This window comes from Gambusia affinis, linkage group LG16 (genome assembly GCF_019740435.1).
Source record: "Gambusia affinis linkage group LG16, SWU_Gaff_1.0, whole genome shotgun sequence".
Lineage (NCBI taxonomy): Eukaryota > Metazoa > Chordata > Actinopteri > Cyprinodontiformes > Poeciliidae > Gambusia > Gambusia affinis.
In genome coordinates this window covers 25,306,241-25,327,793 of record NC_057883.1, presented here as the reverse complement: position 1 = coordinate 25,327,793, position 21,553 = coordinate 25,306,241, and the positions used below count along the sequence as shown (strand labels likewise).

The window sequence follows — 21,553 nt, the reverse complement described above, 5'->3', positions numbered from 1 at the left end:
TAGAAATGTTTCCCATGATGCCATGTGTTACACAGAGTGACAGTAAGTCTGTCAGTTGTACTTTGCAGGCATGATGTCCAGTTCCTCTAAATATCTGCAAGGCATTGTGAGGATTCATTAGGAAGAGTCTCTAACTGTGTCACAAAGAGGTGAGATGAGGGCTGAGCGACAGCCGTCGGCATCTGATGCATTATTCACGCCACACCAACAGCAACGGCTGAACCTTCAGAGTAACGTGTGTTTGACAGCAGGGATGCTAATAAATCAACAGTTAGCATGGAAAAAGTGTTTGGAGCGGAGAGAGAGAGTAAGAAACCAGGTCAGTGGCTCCTTAGTGTCAATCAGGATACCAATGAACTCCATAATTACATTTGGTAATTACATACAGGAAGCTGCAGTGCACAAAAATGGTATCATTGCTACTGGAGAATTTTGAGCACCAAATTCAAATAGCATGAAATGGTGTTTCTGATTATTTGCTGCACCTTAAGGGTTCAATAATAAAAGGTGCATATTGCATGGGGAGAGCTGGGATTTACCTAACCAACTGTGATTGATCACTGAGCAAAACAAATTCAATAAGTTCAATTATTGGAGTCTTTTTCACAAGCTCTTCTCCGCCTCAGGTGATTGAAAACATTGATTCTCAAAGAAAGAATGAGAAAAGGGCACAAAACACTTAAAAAGGCTTATGTTGTGTTATACCAGGATGAGGACTTCGTCTTCATCTCCGAATGTACAGAAAATAAAATCAAATAAATATGAGCCAGAGAGGCTTAAAGAAAAAAATGAATATGTTTTTTAAACTCAAACTGTTTAATGTAAACATTCAGGGTTTATGCAAGTTTCACCAACTCAGATTTAAGACTTTTTAAGACCATTACGGATGGAATTTAAGACCTATATTTCCACCTAAATGTATGAATTTTGTCCATCTAACTGGCAATAAATTCGCAAAAAAAAAAGCTTGCTAGTTAGCGAAGGGTTTGTTAGCAGCTAATTAGCGTTAGCCTCAGCTGTTCTGAATCACAAATGCATGAAGATGTCTGACTTTTACACCTTTACCTGACTGAAAAAATACATGAAATAAATGAGATGGAAAAGTTCTTTAAAGACAAAATTTAAGACCTTTGGTTAAAATATTAAAGGCCAATTTACTTAAAAAAGTAAAATTTCAGACATTTTAAGGCCTTACTTTAGATACATCAATCAATAACTTGATTACCTAAGCATCAACAAAAAAAAATTTAACACATTATGTCTGCAAATCTCTGACTGTTAAAAGTTCAGATAAATTCAGATGGTTGCTCCAATTAAAATACACCATGTGAACAATTATTAAGGAAGTTCAGAGCTTCTATTGGTAACGTAAAATCAGCTTTAAGTGACTTTAAAAAGTCAAAAATTGTAACAATTATCAGTTAGATGCAGGATGTTAGAAAAAACCAAGATATTGAGGACAAAACAATCAAAAGCAGAGAATCTGGAAACCTGGAAAAAGAGACACAAACCAGCAACGATTTGAGAGGAATCAATAATGAAACTGAAATACAAATCTAAATTGTTCTTGTGCACTTTTAAAATATTAGTTTCACATACAATAAACATCATTGGACATAAGAGCTGCTTGTAGCTCCAGATGGAGCAGTTTCTACCTTAATCTTTGCTAACAGGGCGTCGACGGCTCCGGCCAGCTCTGCAACCTGTTTGGTCATCTCCTGCTTCCCTTCCTTCAGTCCGTTCACCACTTCGTTGAAACGCTCCATGTGCTTCTTCAGCTTCTGGACTTTCACCAGACCTTCAATCCTGAATCAACAGAGTAAGAGAATGACCTTTTTAGTTCATAAAAAGCCTTTATGTTAATATAGATGTTCTGTAATGAAAGGAGGACTACGTACATTTTATGTTTGAATCAGTTCAATCGGTTTCTGTTTGGATATTAATAGTTACTCTAAACTCCGTTTGCACTCAGATATAATTAACGTCTCTAAGCTAATAAATGTAGGTGATTAGCAGTAAATCAGCCATGCATCAGTGGGCATGTTGCCAGATGGTTCAAATGCATCAATAATCTGTATTTATAGTGTTTTATCCAGATCACTGAGCAGAAAGCTGATTATTTTTATATATCTAAAATGGTTCCAGGATTTATAGTCTGCTACAAAGCATTTACTAAAATCATACAGACACAATTTAAATCGAAATAAACAAATCAAAGGAGAATTCAGTTCCCTTTTGGATCCTTTAATAAAATCTACAATTATTAATATTTAATAGACCTGGAGTAAGTTTTACAGTTACTTCATTATAACAAGTTACAGTAAAAAGTACAGGGTTTAAAAATGCTTCTAAAAGTTTTTATTTTCCAAAATGTTACTCTAATAAATATAACTGAGTAAATCTAATTACTACGTAAAACAAAAATAAACAATAAAAAAGGGAAGAGGTTTTTGTTTTGGGTTCAAATCAAACTGCTGCTGTGGTTTTTCAAACCGAAACCTTGAGAAACCTGTTCCCCTCCTCGCCTGTGGGGGCGCTGCACCAAGAACCACTGACAGAAACACCTCCAAAAAAACCAAACCTTTCTTCATGAAATGTAAATAAAAATGGAGTGGCATCAGATTTTAGTGTTTTTCTTCTTTAGTTTTTGGTTAAAGACCATGAGCTATTTCTCCTGCTAGCGCTAGGCTAACACGTTTGTTTTGGTTGTGTTACCCAGAATGCCTTGTGCTGTAGTCCACTTTCTGAGTTTGGAGCGGTCTCTGGTCCACTTGGTGTTCACATATGCATTCGAATAGAACCAGAGTTCACTTCAACTGAACAGAGACCGAGGTTTACAGGAGGACCGGAGTTCACTTTTATACGCATTCACACTTTCCAGGCAAACAGACTGGAGTTGGATTAAAGCAGACTGAACATGTTTGGTGTGAATGGAGCAGAAAGAAAAGAGGAAACTCACCTCGGCTTGTGTTTCTTCCTACACAGCCACATGCGGACCGTCTTCTGAATCTTAATACAGGCCAGCGCTCGGTAATACATTTTATTCGTCACTGCAAAGAAACAAAAATACTCGCTGTCATCAGCTGCTTACTTTGATTTTAAGGAGAATGTAATCTGACCATATATTTTGCTCTGACTCCACTGAAACAGAAATGTGATAAAAACAGAACAATGCACGGGTCCAGCAGAGTCTGGTCATTTGAAGCTGGACCCGGGCGGTTCTGTTTGAAACAGTGGAAACCAGCAGCTTGGTGCTGAGCATAAATAACCAGGATGTGATTCTTCAGTGGTGCTGAGGCTGGAGGCTGCTCACTTTAATATTCAGACAGAAATGAAAAGCGGTCAATTCAAAATGGCGGACAGCCAGAAGCCGCTTTGCTTTGATGCTACAGTAAAACACAGAATACCAACTTTACTGGGATAAATACAAACTAGCAGCTTTAGCTTCACCACTAATGACATCAACTAAGTTTTTTAATGTTTTTTAAAAACACCACTTGTTCCTCATTTACTGGAGTTAAATCCAACTAAATGTTTTAGAAAATGATTCCTGTTTACAGAATAATGAAAGATGTCATTTCTAATGTTGGTCAAATTTAAAAATGTCTCTAATTTTGCTTAGTTTTTGGAATTATTGTCTTTAAAGTAAAGGACTTAGGTCAAATGTTGACTAACTTCCTAGTATTTGTTGTAATTCTGACAGAAGTGGTGCAACTGGATCACACACACATTTACTATAACTTAGAAGATTCAAGTCATTCAAATTATTCAAATCATTCAAATTATTCAAATTATTGCGTTATCATCTTCCAAAGCATTTTAAAGGTTCAGCAATCCTGCTGTGTTAACTTCAAAATGAAACTTTTCTTTTCTCTCGTCATTCAGACATTAAACAAACTGAAGTAAATCTGAGCATTCAAAGCAAAATAAACAGGAAATATTTACTCTGATTTAAAACTTAAATCCAGGGGTGTCCAAACTTTTTGTCAATTTATATTGTGATGTTTTTACAACTTGATAATGTAAAAGTTTAATTAACTATATGTAGTGGACAGATTTGTTTTATTTGAAAGAAACTTGAAGGTTTTGCAGATTTTAAAATATTTGTTGGGTGTCTATTGAAAAAATATCAGAAATTTAATAAAATAAAAGCAGGATTGAGGTCAGGTCACTGTGACACATTTTGTCCTTTATTTTATTTTTATTTTATTTGAGTTTGTCTTGAAGGTTTCTGTCCCAGTTAAAAATAAAAAGTTATTGCACAAAATCAGTCCAGGCGACACAAACCAGTGATTAACCTGCTAACTGAGCTAACTAAGCTAACTGAGCTAACTAAGCTAACTGAGCTAACTGAGCTAATCAGCTGTAAATAATGTTTAAAATACCAACTTGTGTTATTTGTTACAAAAACCACCTCTGTGCCTATATGTAACTAATAATCATTCATAAATGAAAGACTGATCAATTATTTCACTTTACATTAATACAGTTAATACAGTTACAGGAGGTTATAAAAGGGAAATATGTATCAAATATGACTTAAAAGAAATCAAACTTTGTAATTTAACATCTTTTTAGAAAAGGGAAAAACATTATAACATAATGTAAAACTGAAAACAGTTGATGTTGCCCAACACTGCCTCTGTAATTTAATGCAAAAAGCAGAAAACTGTTTTTTTTATTATTCATTGCTCAGATAAAGCCGTTGTAGTACAAACATGAATTAATAAACATTAATTGAGCCGTTGGCTCATGCTGCAGTTTTGTGGACCTACGTTTGATGACAGACAGGCAGCACCACTGGACCTTCTTCCAGCAACTGCACAGCAACCACTTGTTGACTTTCTTCAGCAGCTCAGCCAGATGCTCTGGATCGGACTTCATGATCTGGTCAAACTCAGCAAACTGAGGCACAGAAACTCGTCACACTTTGACTCTTAATGGAGACGAATTTCTGCTCCACATTAAGACTAAAACGTCACCTTTCCTGGGCGGAAGAACACTTTAGTTAATCCAAACTTGAAGTCTTTTTCATTTAGTCCCAAAGCTTTGAATAAAGCCTGTAAGAGATCAGATGGACAGTGATGTGTGATGATGTGTCATTAAAACATTTTTAATCACTTTTAACAAACAAGTTCACCAACAAACAGAGAAACAGATGCGCTGACCTTGCAGAAGAGTCGAGGATTCAGCCGTGTGAGTTTGTCCGGCATGTAGGCCTTGTACATGTTGTAGAGTTCGTGGAACGGCGCCCTGGAGGGGAAGCCGCCCTGCATCAGGTCCAGAACCGAAACCATTCCTACAGGTCCAAACACAAAATCAACCCTCCACTGATCCAATACAGCAGAATACAGAATACAGCAGAACGGCTGAACCTCCTTCACATGTTGGCATCAGGACCAATTTATAGAGACAGACGTTTTGGAGCAGCATTATTAACCCATAGAAATATGATTTTTAACAGAGCAACAGATCGAGGGACGGCTTGTTTGTGAATTTATGTTTCATTCACTGATTTTTGCAACAATACAGTAACTTACCAATTCTAGGAGATTTAATCCCAAAATAATAAAATGACAAGCTTCTATGTACTATGACAGAGGGCCATTCCAATAAAAATACATAAACTGTGAGGATAAAGTCATAAATTATAATAAACTCATTCAAATAAAATCAAAAGACTACAAGAAAAAATGTCAACATAATACAAGAATAAAGTCATAATAAAACCAGGATCAGATCATAAACTTTGGAGAATAAAGCTGTAATATTATAACTTTATTCTTATATTTAGTTTTTTACTTGTGGCCGTAAAACTTCACTGTAATTTAGGTCCAAAATGGGTCCAAATTAAAAACTAGGAGATTTAAACATTTTACAAATAGAGGTTTTTCTTCTCTCTCTTCACATAAACAGAATAAAAACCACATAACAAAAGCAGAAATGAAATAAAAGCGTCGTTTGCATCTTTCTGCCTCTAAACATTGTTGATGTGAAACTTAAAAACCTTTGTAGATAACATGCATTTCCCAAAGCATAAACCTGCCAGAACAGCTAAGCTGTAATAAAGCTGTTTAATTTAAATTCAACATATCACATTTGGAGAACTAGTAAAAAGTTACATGTGCATTTTATTGTTCATATAAGCTGTAATTCCAGAGTTAGTTCTCCTGCCTGAACACTGCAGCTGCGAGAGGATCAGCGCTCCTTCGAACTGATGGCTGACCATCTTCAGGTTCGGCTTCACGCAGCGAATGAAGCTGGAGCCCTGCACACAAAATGAATCATGAGGAGGATCCAGTTCAGCCTGCTTCATTTTGAACAGTAAGAAACTCACCGTGCTGCGAAGCTTTTCCAGGAGCAGGTTCAGTTGTGTCTGTTTGTGCAAGAAGAAAAACTTTAGGCAGAAGTTTTAAAATAGGAGTCATAAAGATTTTAAAATTAAATAAGCAGTTCAAGGAGAAAAAGAGATATTTCTCTAAAGTCCAGAGTTCATTTTGAGATGCCTGGGTCAAACTTTTAAAAAATAAAAAAAAAGAGGGTTTAATACACTGCAAAACAAAATCTTATCTAGTATAACTTAATATTGAAGAAAAACATCTTATTTTCTGTGGTTTTTAATTTGGAAAGGGTATTTTTGCAGTGTATTGAGGAGAAGTAAGTAACTTTCCAAATTCTACCTAAATTAAAAATAAATCCCAAATTATATTTTTGGTTATTCTGTTATTTAGTAAACAGAAATTATTTTCTTAACTAACCTAAAACAGTTTAGTCTCATTTATTGGCTTTTTTGCTGTAATAATAATCTGCCAGTGAAATTAATTATTGACTTAGAAAAAGCTTTATTTCTTGCTAAAAAGTTATTTTTAAGTTGATTGTGTATTATTTCAAGTTTAAGAAGGTAGTTAAACTAAAAACTAGACCAAAAATACTTTTGGTATTTGATTTTATGTTTTTACAGTGTACATCCTGAGTTACGTTTCTGAGATCCAACAACAGTTTAATAAAATCCCACATTACATTTTTAAGATCTTAAGTTGTTATGGCAGGTCTCACAAATGTCCTGAGGTTTTTTTTCTAAAGTTTCACATATTTAAAGTTTTTTTTTGTGAGATCATGAGTTGCTTTTTCAGATCTTCAAAAACTTCTTCTTGTTTATTGAGATAAAACAAAAATATCTGCAAGATCCCAACAAGTTCCTGGGATACTTTTACAAAATCCCACCAAGATGGGGGGGGAATAAGCAAGATAGAATATTTTTTAACAGAATTAGAACAATTTGATTTCAATAATCATCATAATTAATGGGATTCATTGTTTTAGTCCTAAACAGAATTACAAACATTTCCTGAAAAAACAGAGATGGACATAAATGTTGATGACAGAATAAGTTTCGCTCAGCTTGGAGTTTATTTAAATGCAACTTCTAAAAAAATAAAAAAACACCATTTTATTTTACTTTCCATTGCTGTTGCTTTAAAGCTCCCTGCTTTTATACCTCAAGCTGAGTTTTTCCAGATTTATCCACCAAGGAAGGTTTTCTCAGAGGAAAGAGGTGAGACTGGAGGAAATCTAAGAGGGACGTCCGAACTAAGGACAAGAAACTGAGAAACAGGAAGGAGAAGGGAAAGAAGATCAGAGATACTCGACGTTCTACTAGTCTGAAAAGAAACTTAGAGAAATTAGAGGCAGCAAGAAACAGAGAGAAAGTGAAAATGGGTGGATTTCACATTCTGATTTAAGATATCTGTAAATAAAATGCTTCATGTTTAAATCAGATCAAAAGATTTATTAAGAGGCAAAAAGTAAAAACATACATATAAAACTAAACAATAAAAGTTCATTTTTCTATAATTTGAGTCTCTTCAGTTTTTTGCAGTTGCAGAAATTTACACAAAATCAACAGCTCACACTTTTTTTCCTCTAATGGATAGTTGAAAGTTTTTTGGAGATTTTTTTTGCAAAAATTGTTAAAACATTTATTTGTTTTTCTTTGTTTTTGTATCTTAGTAAGTCAAGCCACAAACTTTTTAGTCAAAATCAGACTAAACCTGGATAAAATTCTCATGAAACTGAAAACATCTTCTGGATCACAAAAATAGAAAACATTTAGAACAAAAAGTAAAAAAATGAACAACCTGAGGCTTTTTCAGACCTACAATAATCTTTTCTACTTTTTTCACTAGAATATGACAGCTTTAATTTGTTTTGTGCCGGTGAAAATGAAGGAAGTCATGATACAATGATGTTTCACTTTTTAATCTGAAAAAATGTTCATTTTTTAATTTGAGAAAATTTTGACCTCAGAGTTTTTCCAAGTTGCTGATTGGTGCAGAAAGGTGCGACCTGCGCCACTGACCTTGAATTTGTTGCCGACGCTGATGAAGCTGAGTTTTCCCGCCTTCTGTTTGGAGTCCTTGGAGGTGCTGGAGTTCTCAAACAGCTCTCGAACAAATTTGTCTTTTGATTCACACACTAAACTCTCCAAGGACATGTGGAGGGCGTCATTATTCTTCTCCACGAACCGCGTCTGTCAACACAAGCGTATTGGCATTCATTTATGTGGTGGAAGGCTTCGTTTGCCACATACTGATGGCGCGTTAAACCCAGTGAAGAATGGGAGACGTTCTGCACGTACCAACAAGTTTCTATGTGACGGAAATATTCAATAACTCAAAATAATCACTGCTCTAACACACCAACTCAAAATGACACGTTTTGGATCTATTGTGATTTACACATTCCTTTTTCTATTAAAATCTGACTTAGTTTTTGTTCAATGAAAATGAAATTATTTAAATCAAAGCAAATACATGCATCAGAATGGCCTAGTCAAAGTCCAATTTTGAATCTGTTGCAAAAGTTGAACACAGTAGTCGTCAGAACTATTTTGAGGAAACATTTCCGTCTCTCTAAGGTTGGAGAACCAACAGATTAAATGAGTTGGTGGACGATACGGAAATTAAAGTTTCATTTCACAGCTACTAATTCATCCTGGAGGGAAAATAAATTACATTTAAAGTGACATTAAGAAATATTTATAATTCTCTTTTAGCCCCACAAACTCAGATACTTCTCTTGAAAAACAGACCAACTTTAAACATCATTAATTATAATTTATTGTAACGATAAATCAGGATTATTTATTATAATGATAAACAGTGCAATGTTTCTAAATCAGATTAAATATTTACAGCAAGTCTTAATTATAAAAACATAACGGCAGAAAATGTAAATCTCAAAATGAGCAAAGCGAGTAAAGATACTCAGACCTTCAGCCGCACTTTTCAGCTTATTTTCCTTCACCTTTTGTCAGAGCAAACTTCAATAAAATACATTAAAGTGAGAAAACAAAGGGTGTGAAAACTTTTCCATAAATAGCAACTCTTGGTAAAAAATATTCACGCCATAAATACCGTTTCATAACAGACGGCTCCTGCAAAGTGGCGGATCATAAAACCTTCGTCGTCTCGAAGGTTTCGGTGGATTGCCAGCTTGGACTTCCTGGGCACCTGAGCAGGAAAGGAAAGACATTTTGGCTAATATCCTCTGGATTGAAGCAAGTTTTGCCAGAGCTCTTATTATGTCCTTGGTGTTGAGATGAGCAGAGAGCTACACTTTAAGAATACACACACCCTTTCAAACTCTGTTCAAGGATTCCTTGTACTTATTCAATGAGTGTGCTTGAATATACGGCTCTGAATGCCACTTTCATCTTGTCGAGTTAAAGTGCTGTGAAAGGGTCCAAACATTTATCATTCTTCAGAATCAACAATGAAACTAAAACAAGAAACGGAGGCAGAAATTGTTGGGAGATTGAGGAAAAACGAGCCTCTGAAAAGCTGCAGAAGATGTGGAGGACAAATGTAACCCTAACCCTAAACCACACCCTATACCTAATCCTAAACCACACCCTATACCTAATCCTATACCTAATCCTATACCTAACCCTAAACCACACCCTATACCTAATCCTATACCTAATCCTATACCTAACCCTAAACCACACCCTATACCTAATCCTATACCTAACCCTATACCTAATCCTAACCCCATAACTAATCCTAACCCTATAAGACTGGGAGTGGGACTGGGTCTGGGTCTGGTACTGGGAGTGTGTCTGGGACTGGTACTGGTACTGGTACTGGGAGTGTGTCTGGGTGTGGTACTGGTACTGGTACTGGGAGTGTGTCTGGGACTGGTACTGGTACTGGTACTGGGAGTGTGTCTGGGTGTGGTACTGGTACTGGGTCTGCCCTTACAAAAATATGCTCTGATGACAAAATGTTTATTCAGTGATTATAGATTAAATATAATGTTGCTGTTGGTAATAATCAATTAATCACATGATAAATTAAAAAGAGATCAATAATTTACATTTATTGCATATGTTATCTTTCAATGCTGAAATTATTTCTTTGATTTGCTGATTTGCTTTATCAGAAATGGAGAAACGTCTGTAACGTAAAGCATTAACCGTTTCCTAAATAATTTATCAAATACTTTACTTTTTCTAATTGACTCAACTTAAATAGTTTAACTCATTAAGCATTTTGTAATCCAAAAGTTCCCGCCACTTGTTTAAGTCGAGTTCAAACTATGAGAGTTAAGTTATATTCACTTGAAATCTTCCATCAAACTGAATGTTTTATTATACAGTGATGTATAATTAAGACCAGAAACGAGCCCAAACGTCTGACCGTCAGTCTGAAGTGATCCTTGTGTTTGGTCTGAACAGCCGACGTGAAGTGCTGATCGCTGGGCTGAGGAAGCCGGTTCTCCTCATCCAGAATGTCCAGGATTCCCACCAGCTTCGCCTCCACAAGATCTGGACAGAAATGTAAAGATCCACCACAGAATTACAGCTCATGTTTACACCTAACGTCCAGTAACTTGTGCTAATTAGGGATTATAATTTGCTTTGGGAGATATCAAAGTTTTAGGTCTGAAAAAACCTGTCAGACCAGTTTCAACAAATAAATAAATGACATTAATCAGAATAAAACTACCTGGATACTGTCCAAAGTAATTTAACATACTTCCATCCAAAATACCGATAACATCAATACCAATATCGGATCAATACCAGCTTGCAAAACCAATACTTTAGTTTTAGGTTCCATCTTTAAATTGTGTTTTATTTTTATATTGTTTCTTAACCCTTAATTAGAAAGTCTGCAATCAAAATTGTCCTTCAAAAGAATAAAATTAATCAGAATGGAAATTATTGAGCTTCTTTTCATTTATTATGCAATTAATAGTTTATTGTGACAGGTCTGCAGGACATTAACTCCACCCCCTTCATCCCAAAGAACATGCACTATTCAAAATGGAAGAACACAAAAAGAAAGACAAACTCGGTGCAAAAAAATCCTGTTTGTTTCCTAACACACAACAAGATAGTAAATGATGCAACAGTGGCTTCATTTTCACTTTTCAATCATTTATAAAGACAGAAATTACAAAATGTTTTTCTGACTTTGGGATTCATTGAGTCTTCCACTGCTCATCATTTCTGAATTTGATTATTTAAAAAGTATAGAACATGTTCCTGGATGCTCATTTAGACTCATGTTTGAATTATTCATCCAATACTCTGTTCAGAGAATAATGTTACAGCCAAGGACCTTAGAAAAATTAGCATGAGCAAGCACCTGTGCATAAATGGAGAAGATTGATGACTGAATTAATGGCCATCCCAAACGGTCATTTGCAAGTCATAAATGTTATTCACTGCTGTCAGTTAGCCTCACACCTGAATAATCACAACCTTTGAAATACAAATCAAACTCATTCACCTTGGTACGTGGACTACTTCAACTCATTAGTTCCAGGATTGATTTGAGGACAAACGGAACCAAAACAAGAGGCGTAATCTGAGCTTCTCACGGCGCCGGAGGGCCGGAAAACCCTCTGGAACTTATCGCACCTTCTCCCTTCAGCCAGACAGACAGACAGACAGACAGGCTGTGGGAGGAACAGCAAGTCTGCATTTCTGTCACGGATTTATTTATCGGCTGTGACGCCGATCCCAGAGGACGGATTCAGGTGAACGCCGGATATGAGGGAGGAAGTCTTTTATTTTCTTATTTAAGAAAGGAATTGAATATTTTTTTGTTTATGTGCATATTTTGATGTATCTCCAATGTTGTGTAAAACAGATTTAAACAGAAAATCGTCTAAAATAATCAATAGATTACAGAATAGCTAAAACAATTGTTATTTGCAGCCCTAAATTATATGTAAATAATTTGATCAATAACATAAAAACAGATGATAATGTTTTTTTCATATTTGTAGAAGAGATCGCTTGCTGTGAAGCAAATAATTAATCACAACTGAACAATGAAACTGAATCTACTACAAAATTAATATGCAAGAAAACAAATTAACCGTTAGAGCAACAACTTCAGTGTAATGATGCGCATTTTACTAAGAGCAAAACAGAACTGATGATGAATTTATAACTGTAATAATGATGCCAAGTTTTCATGTAAATAAATACAAACATCCTAAAAGTTTGAGGCTTTAAAAGGAGTCAGAAACTCACCAATGCAGTCCTGGTTGTCCACATAATGCACCTCGTTCACCCCCAGCCCTTCCTTCTGGTAGAGCTCCTGCTCCTGTAGCCACCAAAACACACAAATCCAACACTGAAAGAAACTCTTACAGGTTTTCAAACAATCCAACAAGCTTCAAACTCTTATGTAATAACTACTGAGCAGAACCAGAATTGACAGCCACTAATTAAATGGCATTACAGGAGAGGAAACAGCTGAAATTAGCTCTTTAATGGGAAAGCTCAAAGGAAATGTGGGCGTAGAAAGTGAAAAAGAAAGCAAAGTGAGAGAAAAATCATCTGCATGCAAACAATGTTTCCTTTTTTGCGTTTGGCTCCTCACCCACCTCTTTGAGAATGCGTTCGTTGAAGAACTGCTGCAGTTTCTCATTGCAGTAATTGATGCAGAACTGTTCAAAGCTGTTGTGCTCAAAGTATTCTGAGAGGATCAAAAAACAGAAGACACATTTCAATTAAAACCCCCACAAATAAATGCAAAGCTGATATTAATTATAGGAACGGGGAAATGAGTTTCTCCTGGTGAGGAGTGTGTTTACGCATCATATTAGCGAAATTAAAAATCAGACCACACACTCAGGCAACATCACCAAGAGACAAGAGAAAGGAAAAGCACATTTTGGTAACTTACAGGTAAAAAGTACAACAATGTATTAAGGATGTTGAAGATAAAGAAAAGGGATTACATTTCTGCCAGACGTTTTGAGATTAATCTCAGAAAAATTCTAGAAAAAACAAGAAAGTTTCTGAGATAAAATCTTTACTTCTGAAACTCAGAAGTAAAAATCGGTCATTACCAAAGCCAGCGATGTCCAACACGCCGATGAAGTTGGAGGACGCCTGGAAGGGGAAGCACTGGTTGACACGTTTGACCACATGGTCGAAGAGGCGGCTGTACACGGCCTTGGCCAGCGCGTCCCGGGCATTGTTCGCCTGCTCCACCTTTAGAGGAATCCTGCAGGGACACAAAAATGGGGCAGTGAGAGAAAGTCTAACTGGGACAGCGCCGCTCTGTTTTCACTTTCCCAAATCAGCCCCATTTCTAAAGTGGCATCTTTCAAGTTGCTTGGAGCTTAATATTCCAGCTAGGAGTTTAGTTTTAAAAGAAACCTGAACTTTGAACCTTACCTGAATCTCTAATGGCGCTTTTCTCACCATTCGTGTTCGAATTATTCACAGAGGTTGCCTGATCTCACAAAGTGCAGGTCATAGAGTTTGACTGAACTGTCCCAGCTGGGAAGAAGCTGAATTTTAATTTAAAATAGCCATTTTATCTCTTTTCCTTCGACTTCCTTTTGTTATTCGGCTCCGAAAGCCTTTCAGATACAAAAGCCCATTTAAAACAATCAGCCTGTTAGCAGATTTTCTTGTTTTTACACTTACAAACAAACAATTACTCTCAATGACAGGCAATTTTATCAGTTGCAATGTTTCATCTGATGAGTTAAAAGACTTTCCCTCCCAGGGGACGCCTGGATGTATCTGCAGCTTGGTAACAAAGCTCCACCTGCTCCCCAGACGCCGGGGCTTCAGCGCACCGCAGCCACGCTCCCCTGCCTCCTCAGACACAAGCTGCATTATTGATGTGGAGGAAACACTTCCAGGCCAGGCCAGCAGCTGGCCCCTTCTGAAATATTCATCTACCAAACATGGCATCACCACCAAAGTACAGAGGAGCAGTGTTAATATCATATCCTCATTTGCATACGCTCGTTTAACTCACAGGGCATTTAGAAAGACAGATTAGGAAACAGAGAAACATCTCCTGTAGCTTAACTCTTATTATTTCACTGAAATCCCCTCAAAGTTGATCCTTTTCACTGAGGCAGGATGGGTTTTCTTACTTGATAACTGTGCCTTTGGCGCCCCCTGCTGTCGTGAGCATAATCCTAGTTGTGAGGCTGACCCGCAGGTCGTCCTGGTCCAGACCCAGCAGCTCTGCGCAGAACTTCAACGTCTGGTCCGACTGTTTCTTAATGGTGCAACCACCTGGAAGCAAAAGCAATAAAGTAAATAAACAAACAACAAAACCTCGTAACCGAGAATTTTTTATAGTGTTTGGTTTTTACTGGAGCCTCGAAACTGAGACACGACTTTCACAACGGACAACTAAAACAAACAGTAAAAGTAAAGGGATCAACAGCAGCATCTCCATTTTTATGACCTTCTCAGACTAAGTTGCAGGTGTACTGACGGTCTACAACAGGTCGGTCCTGGAGGTCCGATTGCATCCTGCATGTTTTAGTTCTGTCCCTGCTGGTACCAACAACCTTCCAGCAGGTCCATGTTCTTCTTGGGCCTCTAACAGCCGTCATTGGATCCAGGTGTGTTAAACCAGGGAGAGACTAAAACCTGCAGGATGCAATCGGACCTCCAGGACCCACTTTGGACTCCCTGATCTACAATTTACTTTTCTGTTACAAAAATGTATGAAAATACCATTTAGATTTTTAAAAAGACAACTTTTATCTACTGAGTTGAAACAAAACCAGGACAAGATGCAACATATTCACAACGTCTTGAACGATTAGGATTGTCACAATATCAAATTTTACTGGACAATAAATTATTGTGATAGACAACATATTACTTTTCATGTAATATATCGATAATAGAATAATAATGCAAGTTCACCATAAAGTAAAATTTTTTAAAGACCACGTAACTCCAGAACAGAAAGATATTTTAAATATCCAAAATAAAACACCAGACTTGCCCGCTTTGAGAGGAAGAGGAAGTATTTATTAATCGGTTGTGACGCGGATCCCAGAGGAAGGATTCAGGCGAGATCAAATTGGGATTTTTTATATTGGGATTTTAGGAGCTAGAACAGAAAATAGTGTAGAATTGTGGGGAAAAAACATAAATTTCAAATGTTTTTTTTCTTTTTTTACAAAGACTTTTTCTTTTCCAAACATTTGGATTTAAATCATTTTTTGATACCACCTCTGGAGGAGCTGCAGAGATTCGACTCCGAGATGTGAGAATCTAAGTCATGCACTTCATGGGAGAATGGGAAGAAGAAAGCTAATGCAGACCGCAGCAAACATCGCTAGGATGAAACATGGTGGTGGCAGCATTATGGCGTGAAGATGCTTCTCTTCAGCAGTGGAGGAGAATCTGGTCAGAGTTGATGGAGAGATAAACGAAGGTAAATCCAGGACAATCCTGGACGATCCTGTTAGAGGCTGACCAAGACGTGACACTGGGGTGAAGGTTAATCTTCCAGCACAGAACGTAGAGCTACAACACAACGGTTTAGATGAAACCAGAACCCAATCTAACTGCAAAATCTATGGCAGGACTTTAAAATGGATGCTCCAAATATGATAGAAGAAGAAATTTTGGAAAACGTTGGTATAAATCAAAATAAACCGCTTCATGTTCATCAAAAAATAAAAGGTGGAAATGAATGATGCTCATAAAGCTGTGGAATGAACTGATTATCCAATCCAGGGTTTTAGTTTTTTAGAGACTAAATAATAAAATATTCCTGATTATTGCTCATTTCTCACCTGAGGAGCTCCCAGTTTCTTCAAAGTCGATGTTTCCCAGATGCAGAACGCCAGCGACGACCCTGAAGAGGTCCAGCTTCTCCGTGTCGTTCAGGCCGATCTTCTTCATGGCCACGCACATCCTGTTGAAGTCGCCCAGGTCGTCCAGCAGGGGGTCGCGGAGAGCGCCCAGCTTCACATGCTGCAAGAAACATGGAGGAGTCAGGAAGTAAACAAAAAGTCAAGTTAAAAAATTCAGCTCAGATCAAGTCAAACACTCAGACACAGGGATGCACGGATATGAAAACCTGGACCGATATAAATACAGCTGTTGTGTTCAACAGGTTGATGCAGCTGGTAGCAAAACAACAGGCTGTAGATGGAGGAGGATGTTTATTGTTCATTTATGATTTATCGCCTGAACAAACACATTCACTTGTGATTTTAACTGAGTTTGTTATTTAATGGAAACACTCCAAATGTGAAACTGTATTTTTTTAACATTAGTGTACCATCAACAAAGTTTTGTGCACATTTATAATGGAAATGCAGCTGCTGTTACCGTCACTTGACAAACCTCCAGAAATAACAGGATGGAGAGATTGTTTATTTTGGCCAATTTATTTACTTATATTGAACCAATACCGATATGTTAAAACTAATATCGGCCCATACCGATGTTAGTGGCGATATATCGTGCATCCCTACTCAAACTTCACACTGTGAAGCTGCAAAACAGGTTTGAAATATGAAAATCAAAGAAATGCCTCCACCAGCAGAACTCAGCAAACCTTATGGAGCAACAGGTTTATCTCTTCAGGTGTTTTCTACTTTATTTTTGGAACAACAAAAACAACAAAATATAAAATACTGATCTATGAATATGTAAGGATAATTCTACATCACAATAAATCTGGTAAAGTGAACACTGAACATGAATTGTTCTTCCATATTTAAAAAAGGAGGAAAAATGTTAATTTTTTTCTAAGAGGGTGACATGGCTGCATGTAAAATTTGCCTGGAGTTCTGCAGCCGCGCCTTCAAGGTCTGAAGACAGCTGAATAATTAAGCAACACCAAACCCACATCCAAGCTGGCATGCAAATGCAAAAAGAAAAAAACTTCATGCACCCGTTGTCTGTTTTCACGAAAAGTGAGAGCATGGAAAACTCTGACGGCAACAGGAGGAAAAAAACAAATCACCTTATTTTCCTGTTTATTCTGAGCGACGGGACAGAGAGGAAATGACATCATCAGGAGCAAATAAATCAGTTTTACTTACATCACAGCTCACAGGAGGTTCATCATTAAATTACTGATTATAGACATTATAAGCAAACAATATGATTAACAAGATTGATTTCAGATGAAACAGTTTTTATTATTACAAATATCATCTTTTAGGTTTAAAAAACAATCTGTTAGGATCTCACTGAAAAGTTACTTTATTTAATTATTTCAAGTGTTGATTCTGGTTATTCTGGCATAAAGTTAATAAAAATCAGAATATTTTAATATTACATCAGACCAATAGGAAATTATATATTTTTTAATTTTATTTTGAAGTATGCAGACAGGAAATAGGCAAAACGACGGCGTGCAAGTTATTTCTCTTACATTTTTCCCATGTTATAAATAAAATAATCTGCTGTGGAACCAGAACCTTTTCATTAATATCAAGGAATTATTGACTTAAAACAAGATCTTCTGTTTGGCTGAAGTTACTTATAAATAATAATAATAATAAAAATAAGTCAGCAGTGTTTGTGCATTAAAGCCTCTTTTTAAATTGGTTGGATGTAATTTTCATATTTGTGGGTTTTCCATTAGCTGTTAGCTACATTTGTTACATTAAATAAACAAAATTAAACCCTTAAAATGCATCATGCTGTGTGTAACGCAACTACTTTCACCAAAACTCTGCAGTTTTTACAGAAAATTTTTTATAATTTGTCCCTTGGAGAGGAAAATAAGTTTTCCTATCATTTTATAACATTAATTAAAAAGTTTTGCTACTCAAGACTGCATAATCATTTGTCTTAAAAAGTAAGTTTGCACTTTAAAGAATCCTTGCTACTGCTGAAACTAGAATATTTCATTTCTCTGCTAGTAATTTATGGTCTAGAAAAACCAAAAGCTGAACAGCAGAGGGACACAGGAGGAACGTTACCTCAGCACTCTTACGGCTCTGTAAGATTTGTTTATCAGAGTCCTGACTGGCGAAGTATCTGGTGCATCCTCGGTTCAGGTACTGCAAAAACAATCCAGGAAAAAACTGTTCAATAATGTCAAGATTAGGAAATATTAAACTCATTGTTGGAGAGAAATCCTGATTAATTTACTGCAATATTATCCTGAATAACTAGAAGGAAACGGCCTGACGAAGAGGCTTCTGCCTTGGGGATTTGATTCTGGTAAACATCTACAGGAACAGCCTGAGGCGGGTTTTGTTCTGGTCGCAGAACAAAAATAAAGAATCACTTTTTATATTTTAAGTAGCTGAACTGAAAATCATCAGTCATGAAATTAGAATCGACAGAATACTGGTTGGCTATAAAATTAGTCTGCTATAAGTTTCTGGATGAGTTGCATAGTTTTCATAGAAATAATCTGAAACGTGCGGTGTGCATTTTTATTCAGATTCCCTTAAAACTCCCATATACTCAGGCGTAGGTTGTGAGCTGTGCGACTCACATGACTTCATTTCCCACAATCCCACTGAATGTTACTTTAACCAGCTGATTGGGCGTCCAGCTCCGTTCCTTCTCAGCTGTCAGTGCGGCGAAGTCTGTGTCCTTATTGCAAACAGCTGCACCAACTCTCAAACCAAACTAAGTATTAAAGCAATCATAAGAGTAACTTTGTGTTTTAATTTTGGATTTGCATAAATGTGGAACCTAAGTTTAGAAAATTAACTCGGATTCCACGCCCATGATGAAAAACGGTTAAATATGTAAATCCCAAATAAATAGCATATTTAAAATCTATTTTCCAAAGTAGATTGGACAAAAACAAAAAACTTTTGAAGCATAAAGTTCGTAGAAACGGATCCCAAAATAGTGGCAGTGATAAAATCTGCTCATCTGTGGTTTTAAAAAGACCAAACATGAAAACTTGTAGGACAGGAAGACTTGTTGTTGCACACGGACCCTGAAGTTGTCGGGCGAGTCGAGGTGTAACGTCTTCTTCAGGTCCTCAGACGCCCCGGCACACAGCCGGTAGAAGATGTGGTAGTTCCTCTCCTCGTTGCTTTGCATACAGATCCTGGATTTCTCCAACAAGTAATGGGAGACGAATCCACCCACAACAGAGTTCTGGTGACGCACAAGACAAGTTTTACAGCAGGTGTGTCAATGAAGAATTACACTGCAAAAATAATAAATCTCACCAAAAATCTCATATTTTTGGTTTAGTTTCTGCAGCAAATATCCCAGTAAACATGAAATAAGACAAAAAAACTTTACTTAAAACTTTTGTTTTAAGTAAATAATTCATTCTATTGATGAAAAATTAGTACTTATAAGTGAAATGATCTACAAGTGGACATTTTTAACTTATAATATGGAATAAATATCTTGTTTCACTACAAGTATTTCATCAAAATTAAAGATTTATTGTCTTAAAACAACCTCTGATACCAGTTCCTTGTTAGTTAGTTTTGTTCTATTTTAAATGTACTAAGATATTTAAACTACATATTAAACCAACAGTTGATTTTGTGTGCTTTACGTCAGAATCACTTACTTTGTCATCGAAGTGAATTTCTACAAACTTCCCAAACCGACTGCTGTTGTTGTTACGGACAGTTTTTGCGTTTCCGAATGCCTCCAGCAGGGGATTTGCTGGAGCATAAAGTATAAAAATCACAGTGAGAATTTTCCCCAAAAACACACAGAACCCAGCAGAACGTGGTCATGGATTACCTTCCACAATCCTTTCATCAATATCTTGACCGCTGCCATATGTTGTTGTCAGGTACCTGCAGGATGAGCACAGAGCAGAAAAATAAACACAGATGGTGGTTTTGCAAAGCAGCAATGCATGCTGGGTATTCAGCTGCCCAATCAACAATGAAGTTAAACACGATGATGTTATTTATTATGTTTATTAAGTAGTTTTATGTTTTAATGTTGGATTTCTTTTCCCATCCTCAGGATTATTTTGATTACTAAAAAGCTGTAGATCAGATTTTCTAATTGTGATTTATGACAGTAAATTTGTTCCTGTTTGGTTTTCTGGTTTACAGTCTGAGGAAGAACTTCAGCTCTCAGGTGATAAGAATCTAGATTTAAAATCTACATTTTGTTCTCTGACCTTTACTGTAATGAAAATCTAGCAGATTTCCTGAACATTAAATGGTTTCAAATGAGTTTTTCTAAAAATAAACTCAAACATTGTGAGTTAAACTAAGAATTTCTCCTTTTTAAAAATGATTTATTGTTAAACTGAACACCAAAATATTTGTCAGATAAAAAACTTTCAAAAAGTAGAAGTGTGTTTTATCTACTTAGGAGATTGTCAAATGCAGTTAAATCTTCAGATGTGTATTTGTTCAAATGTTTGAAAACCAACTATTTTCCAGTGCACTACTTTAAATAAAATGCATTAAAGCATTTATACACTAAAAATGTTCTGTAGGTCATGAATGGTTTTATGAAGAACTGGAAAACTGTTTTAAAAATAACCTCAAATAAAAACAAGAGGAAAGAAAGAAAGAGGAAATACCTGAGAACAAACTTGGTGTTTTCAGTTTTTCCAGCTCCAGATTCTCCAGAAACGATGATGGATTGACTCATCTTTAAAACCTTCATGTCCCTGTAGGCTTTATCCGCTACATCAAACAAACATGGAACATTCATCATGTCATTTGTCATCCATGCAAACGTATGAAATAAAATAATGCATCATTTCACTAATGAAACTATAGTGCAGAACAAGTTTATAGAAACCAAACATCGGCGGGTGAAGACTTTCCAAACGCATCAGTCCTCCTTCCTGCCTGTTTCTGCTACCTGGATGTTCAGGGTCATCCTCGTTGAGCAGGAAGCTCAAAGTTTGCACGGCGTTTTTGCAAACATGAACCTGCCAGGGTTCAGTCTGACAGGCGAGTTCTCACCTATAGCGTAGACGTGGGGTGGCAGAGTTCCCAGCGACTTTCCTTGGTACGACTTGATGGCGTCAGGCCCGTACAGTTTCGGTACGTCATAGTAAGGATTAACGGCTATCAGGATATTCGCCACATACGTCTGCAGGAGAAGCACATGCATGGTCAGAGCCACTGCAGATGCATAATTTATATTCCTCAACAAAAAACAATAACAGAGGTGAAAGAAAGAGGACTGAAAGCGAGCAAGACACGCCTTCTACCGTTTTTCATGTCTTGAATTTTTCATCTAGCAGCTGTTTCTAATTTCCTAAGTGAGTCAGTAAAGGCAGGGTTTCCCGCTCTGACCCGGGTCTGACCTGCCCCGGTACCACCTGGA

At 36.6% G+C, this 21,553-nt stretch overlaps 1 protein-coding gene across 4 annotated transcripts in view; it reads right to left on the bottom strand.

Annotated features, from left to right (window-relative positions):
- Positions 1 to 21,553, bottom strand: part of myo6b (myosin VIb) — a 42,475-nt gene that overhangs the window by 9,027 nt on the left and 11,895 nt on the right. For 2 of the 4 annotated variants that reach the window (XM_044142421.1, XM_044142423.1), the window contains exons 5-26: positions 21,187 to 21,316; positions 20,796 to 20,901; positions 19,994 to 20,049; positions 19,815 to 19,912; positions 19,220 to 19,384; positions 18,241 to 18,321; positions 17,274 to 17,291; positions 16,093 to 16,273; positions 14,422 to 14,566; positions 13,375 to 13,532; positions 12,907 to 12,998; positions 12,551 to 12,623; positions 10,701 to 10,828; positions 9,417 to 9,512; positions 8,360 to 8,530; positions 6,338 to 6,376; positions 6,175 to 6,268; positions 5,169 to 5,299; positions 4,983 to 5,060; positions 4,776 to 4,905; positions 2,960 to 3,050; positions 1,656 to 1,806 (exon numbers count right to left, since the gene is read on the bottom strand). In XM_044142421.1, coding sequence (XP_043998356.1) covers positions 1,656 to 1,806; positions 2,960 to 3,050; positions 4,776 to 4,905; positions 4,983 to 5,060; positions 5,169 to 5,299; positions 6,175 to 6,268; positions 6,338 to 6,376; positions 8,360 to 8,530; positions 9,417 to 9,512; positions 10,701 to 10,828; positions 12,551 to 12,623; positions 12,907 to 12,998; positions 13,375 to 13,532; positions 14,422 to 14,566; positions 16,093 to 16,273; positions 17,274 to 17,291; positions 18,241 to 18,321; positions 19,220 to 19,384; positions 19,815 to 19,912; positions 19,994 to 20,049; positions 20,796 to 20,901; positions 21,187 to 21,316 — 2,412 coding nt within the window. The remainder of the gene's footprint in view (positions 1 to 1,655; positions 1,807 to 2,959; positions 3,051 to 4,775; positions 4,906 to 4,982; positions 5,061 to 5,168; positions 5,300 to 6,174; positions 6,269 to 6,337; positions 6,377 to 8,359; positions 8,531 to 9,416; positions 9,513 to 10,700; positions 10,829 to 12,550; positions 12,624 to 12,906; positions 12,999 to 13,374; positions 13,533 to 14,421; positions 14,567 to 16,092; positions 16,274 to 17,273; positions 17,292 to 18,240; positions 18,322 to 19,219; positions 19,385 to 19,814; positions 19,913 to 19,993; positions 20,050 to 20,795; positions 20,902 to 21,186; positions 21,317 to 21,553) is intronic. The other 2 variants (XM_044142422.1, XM_044142424.1) reach the window with 1 other exon arrangement.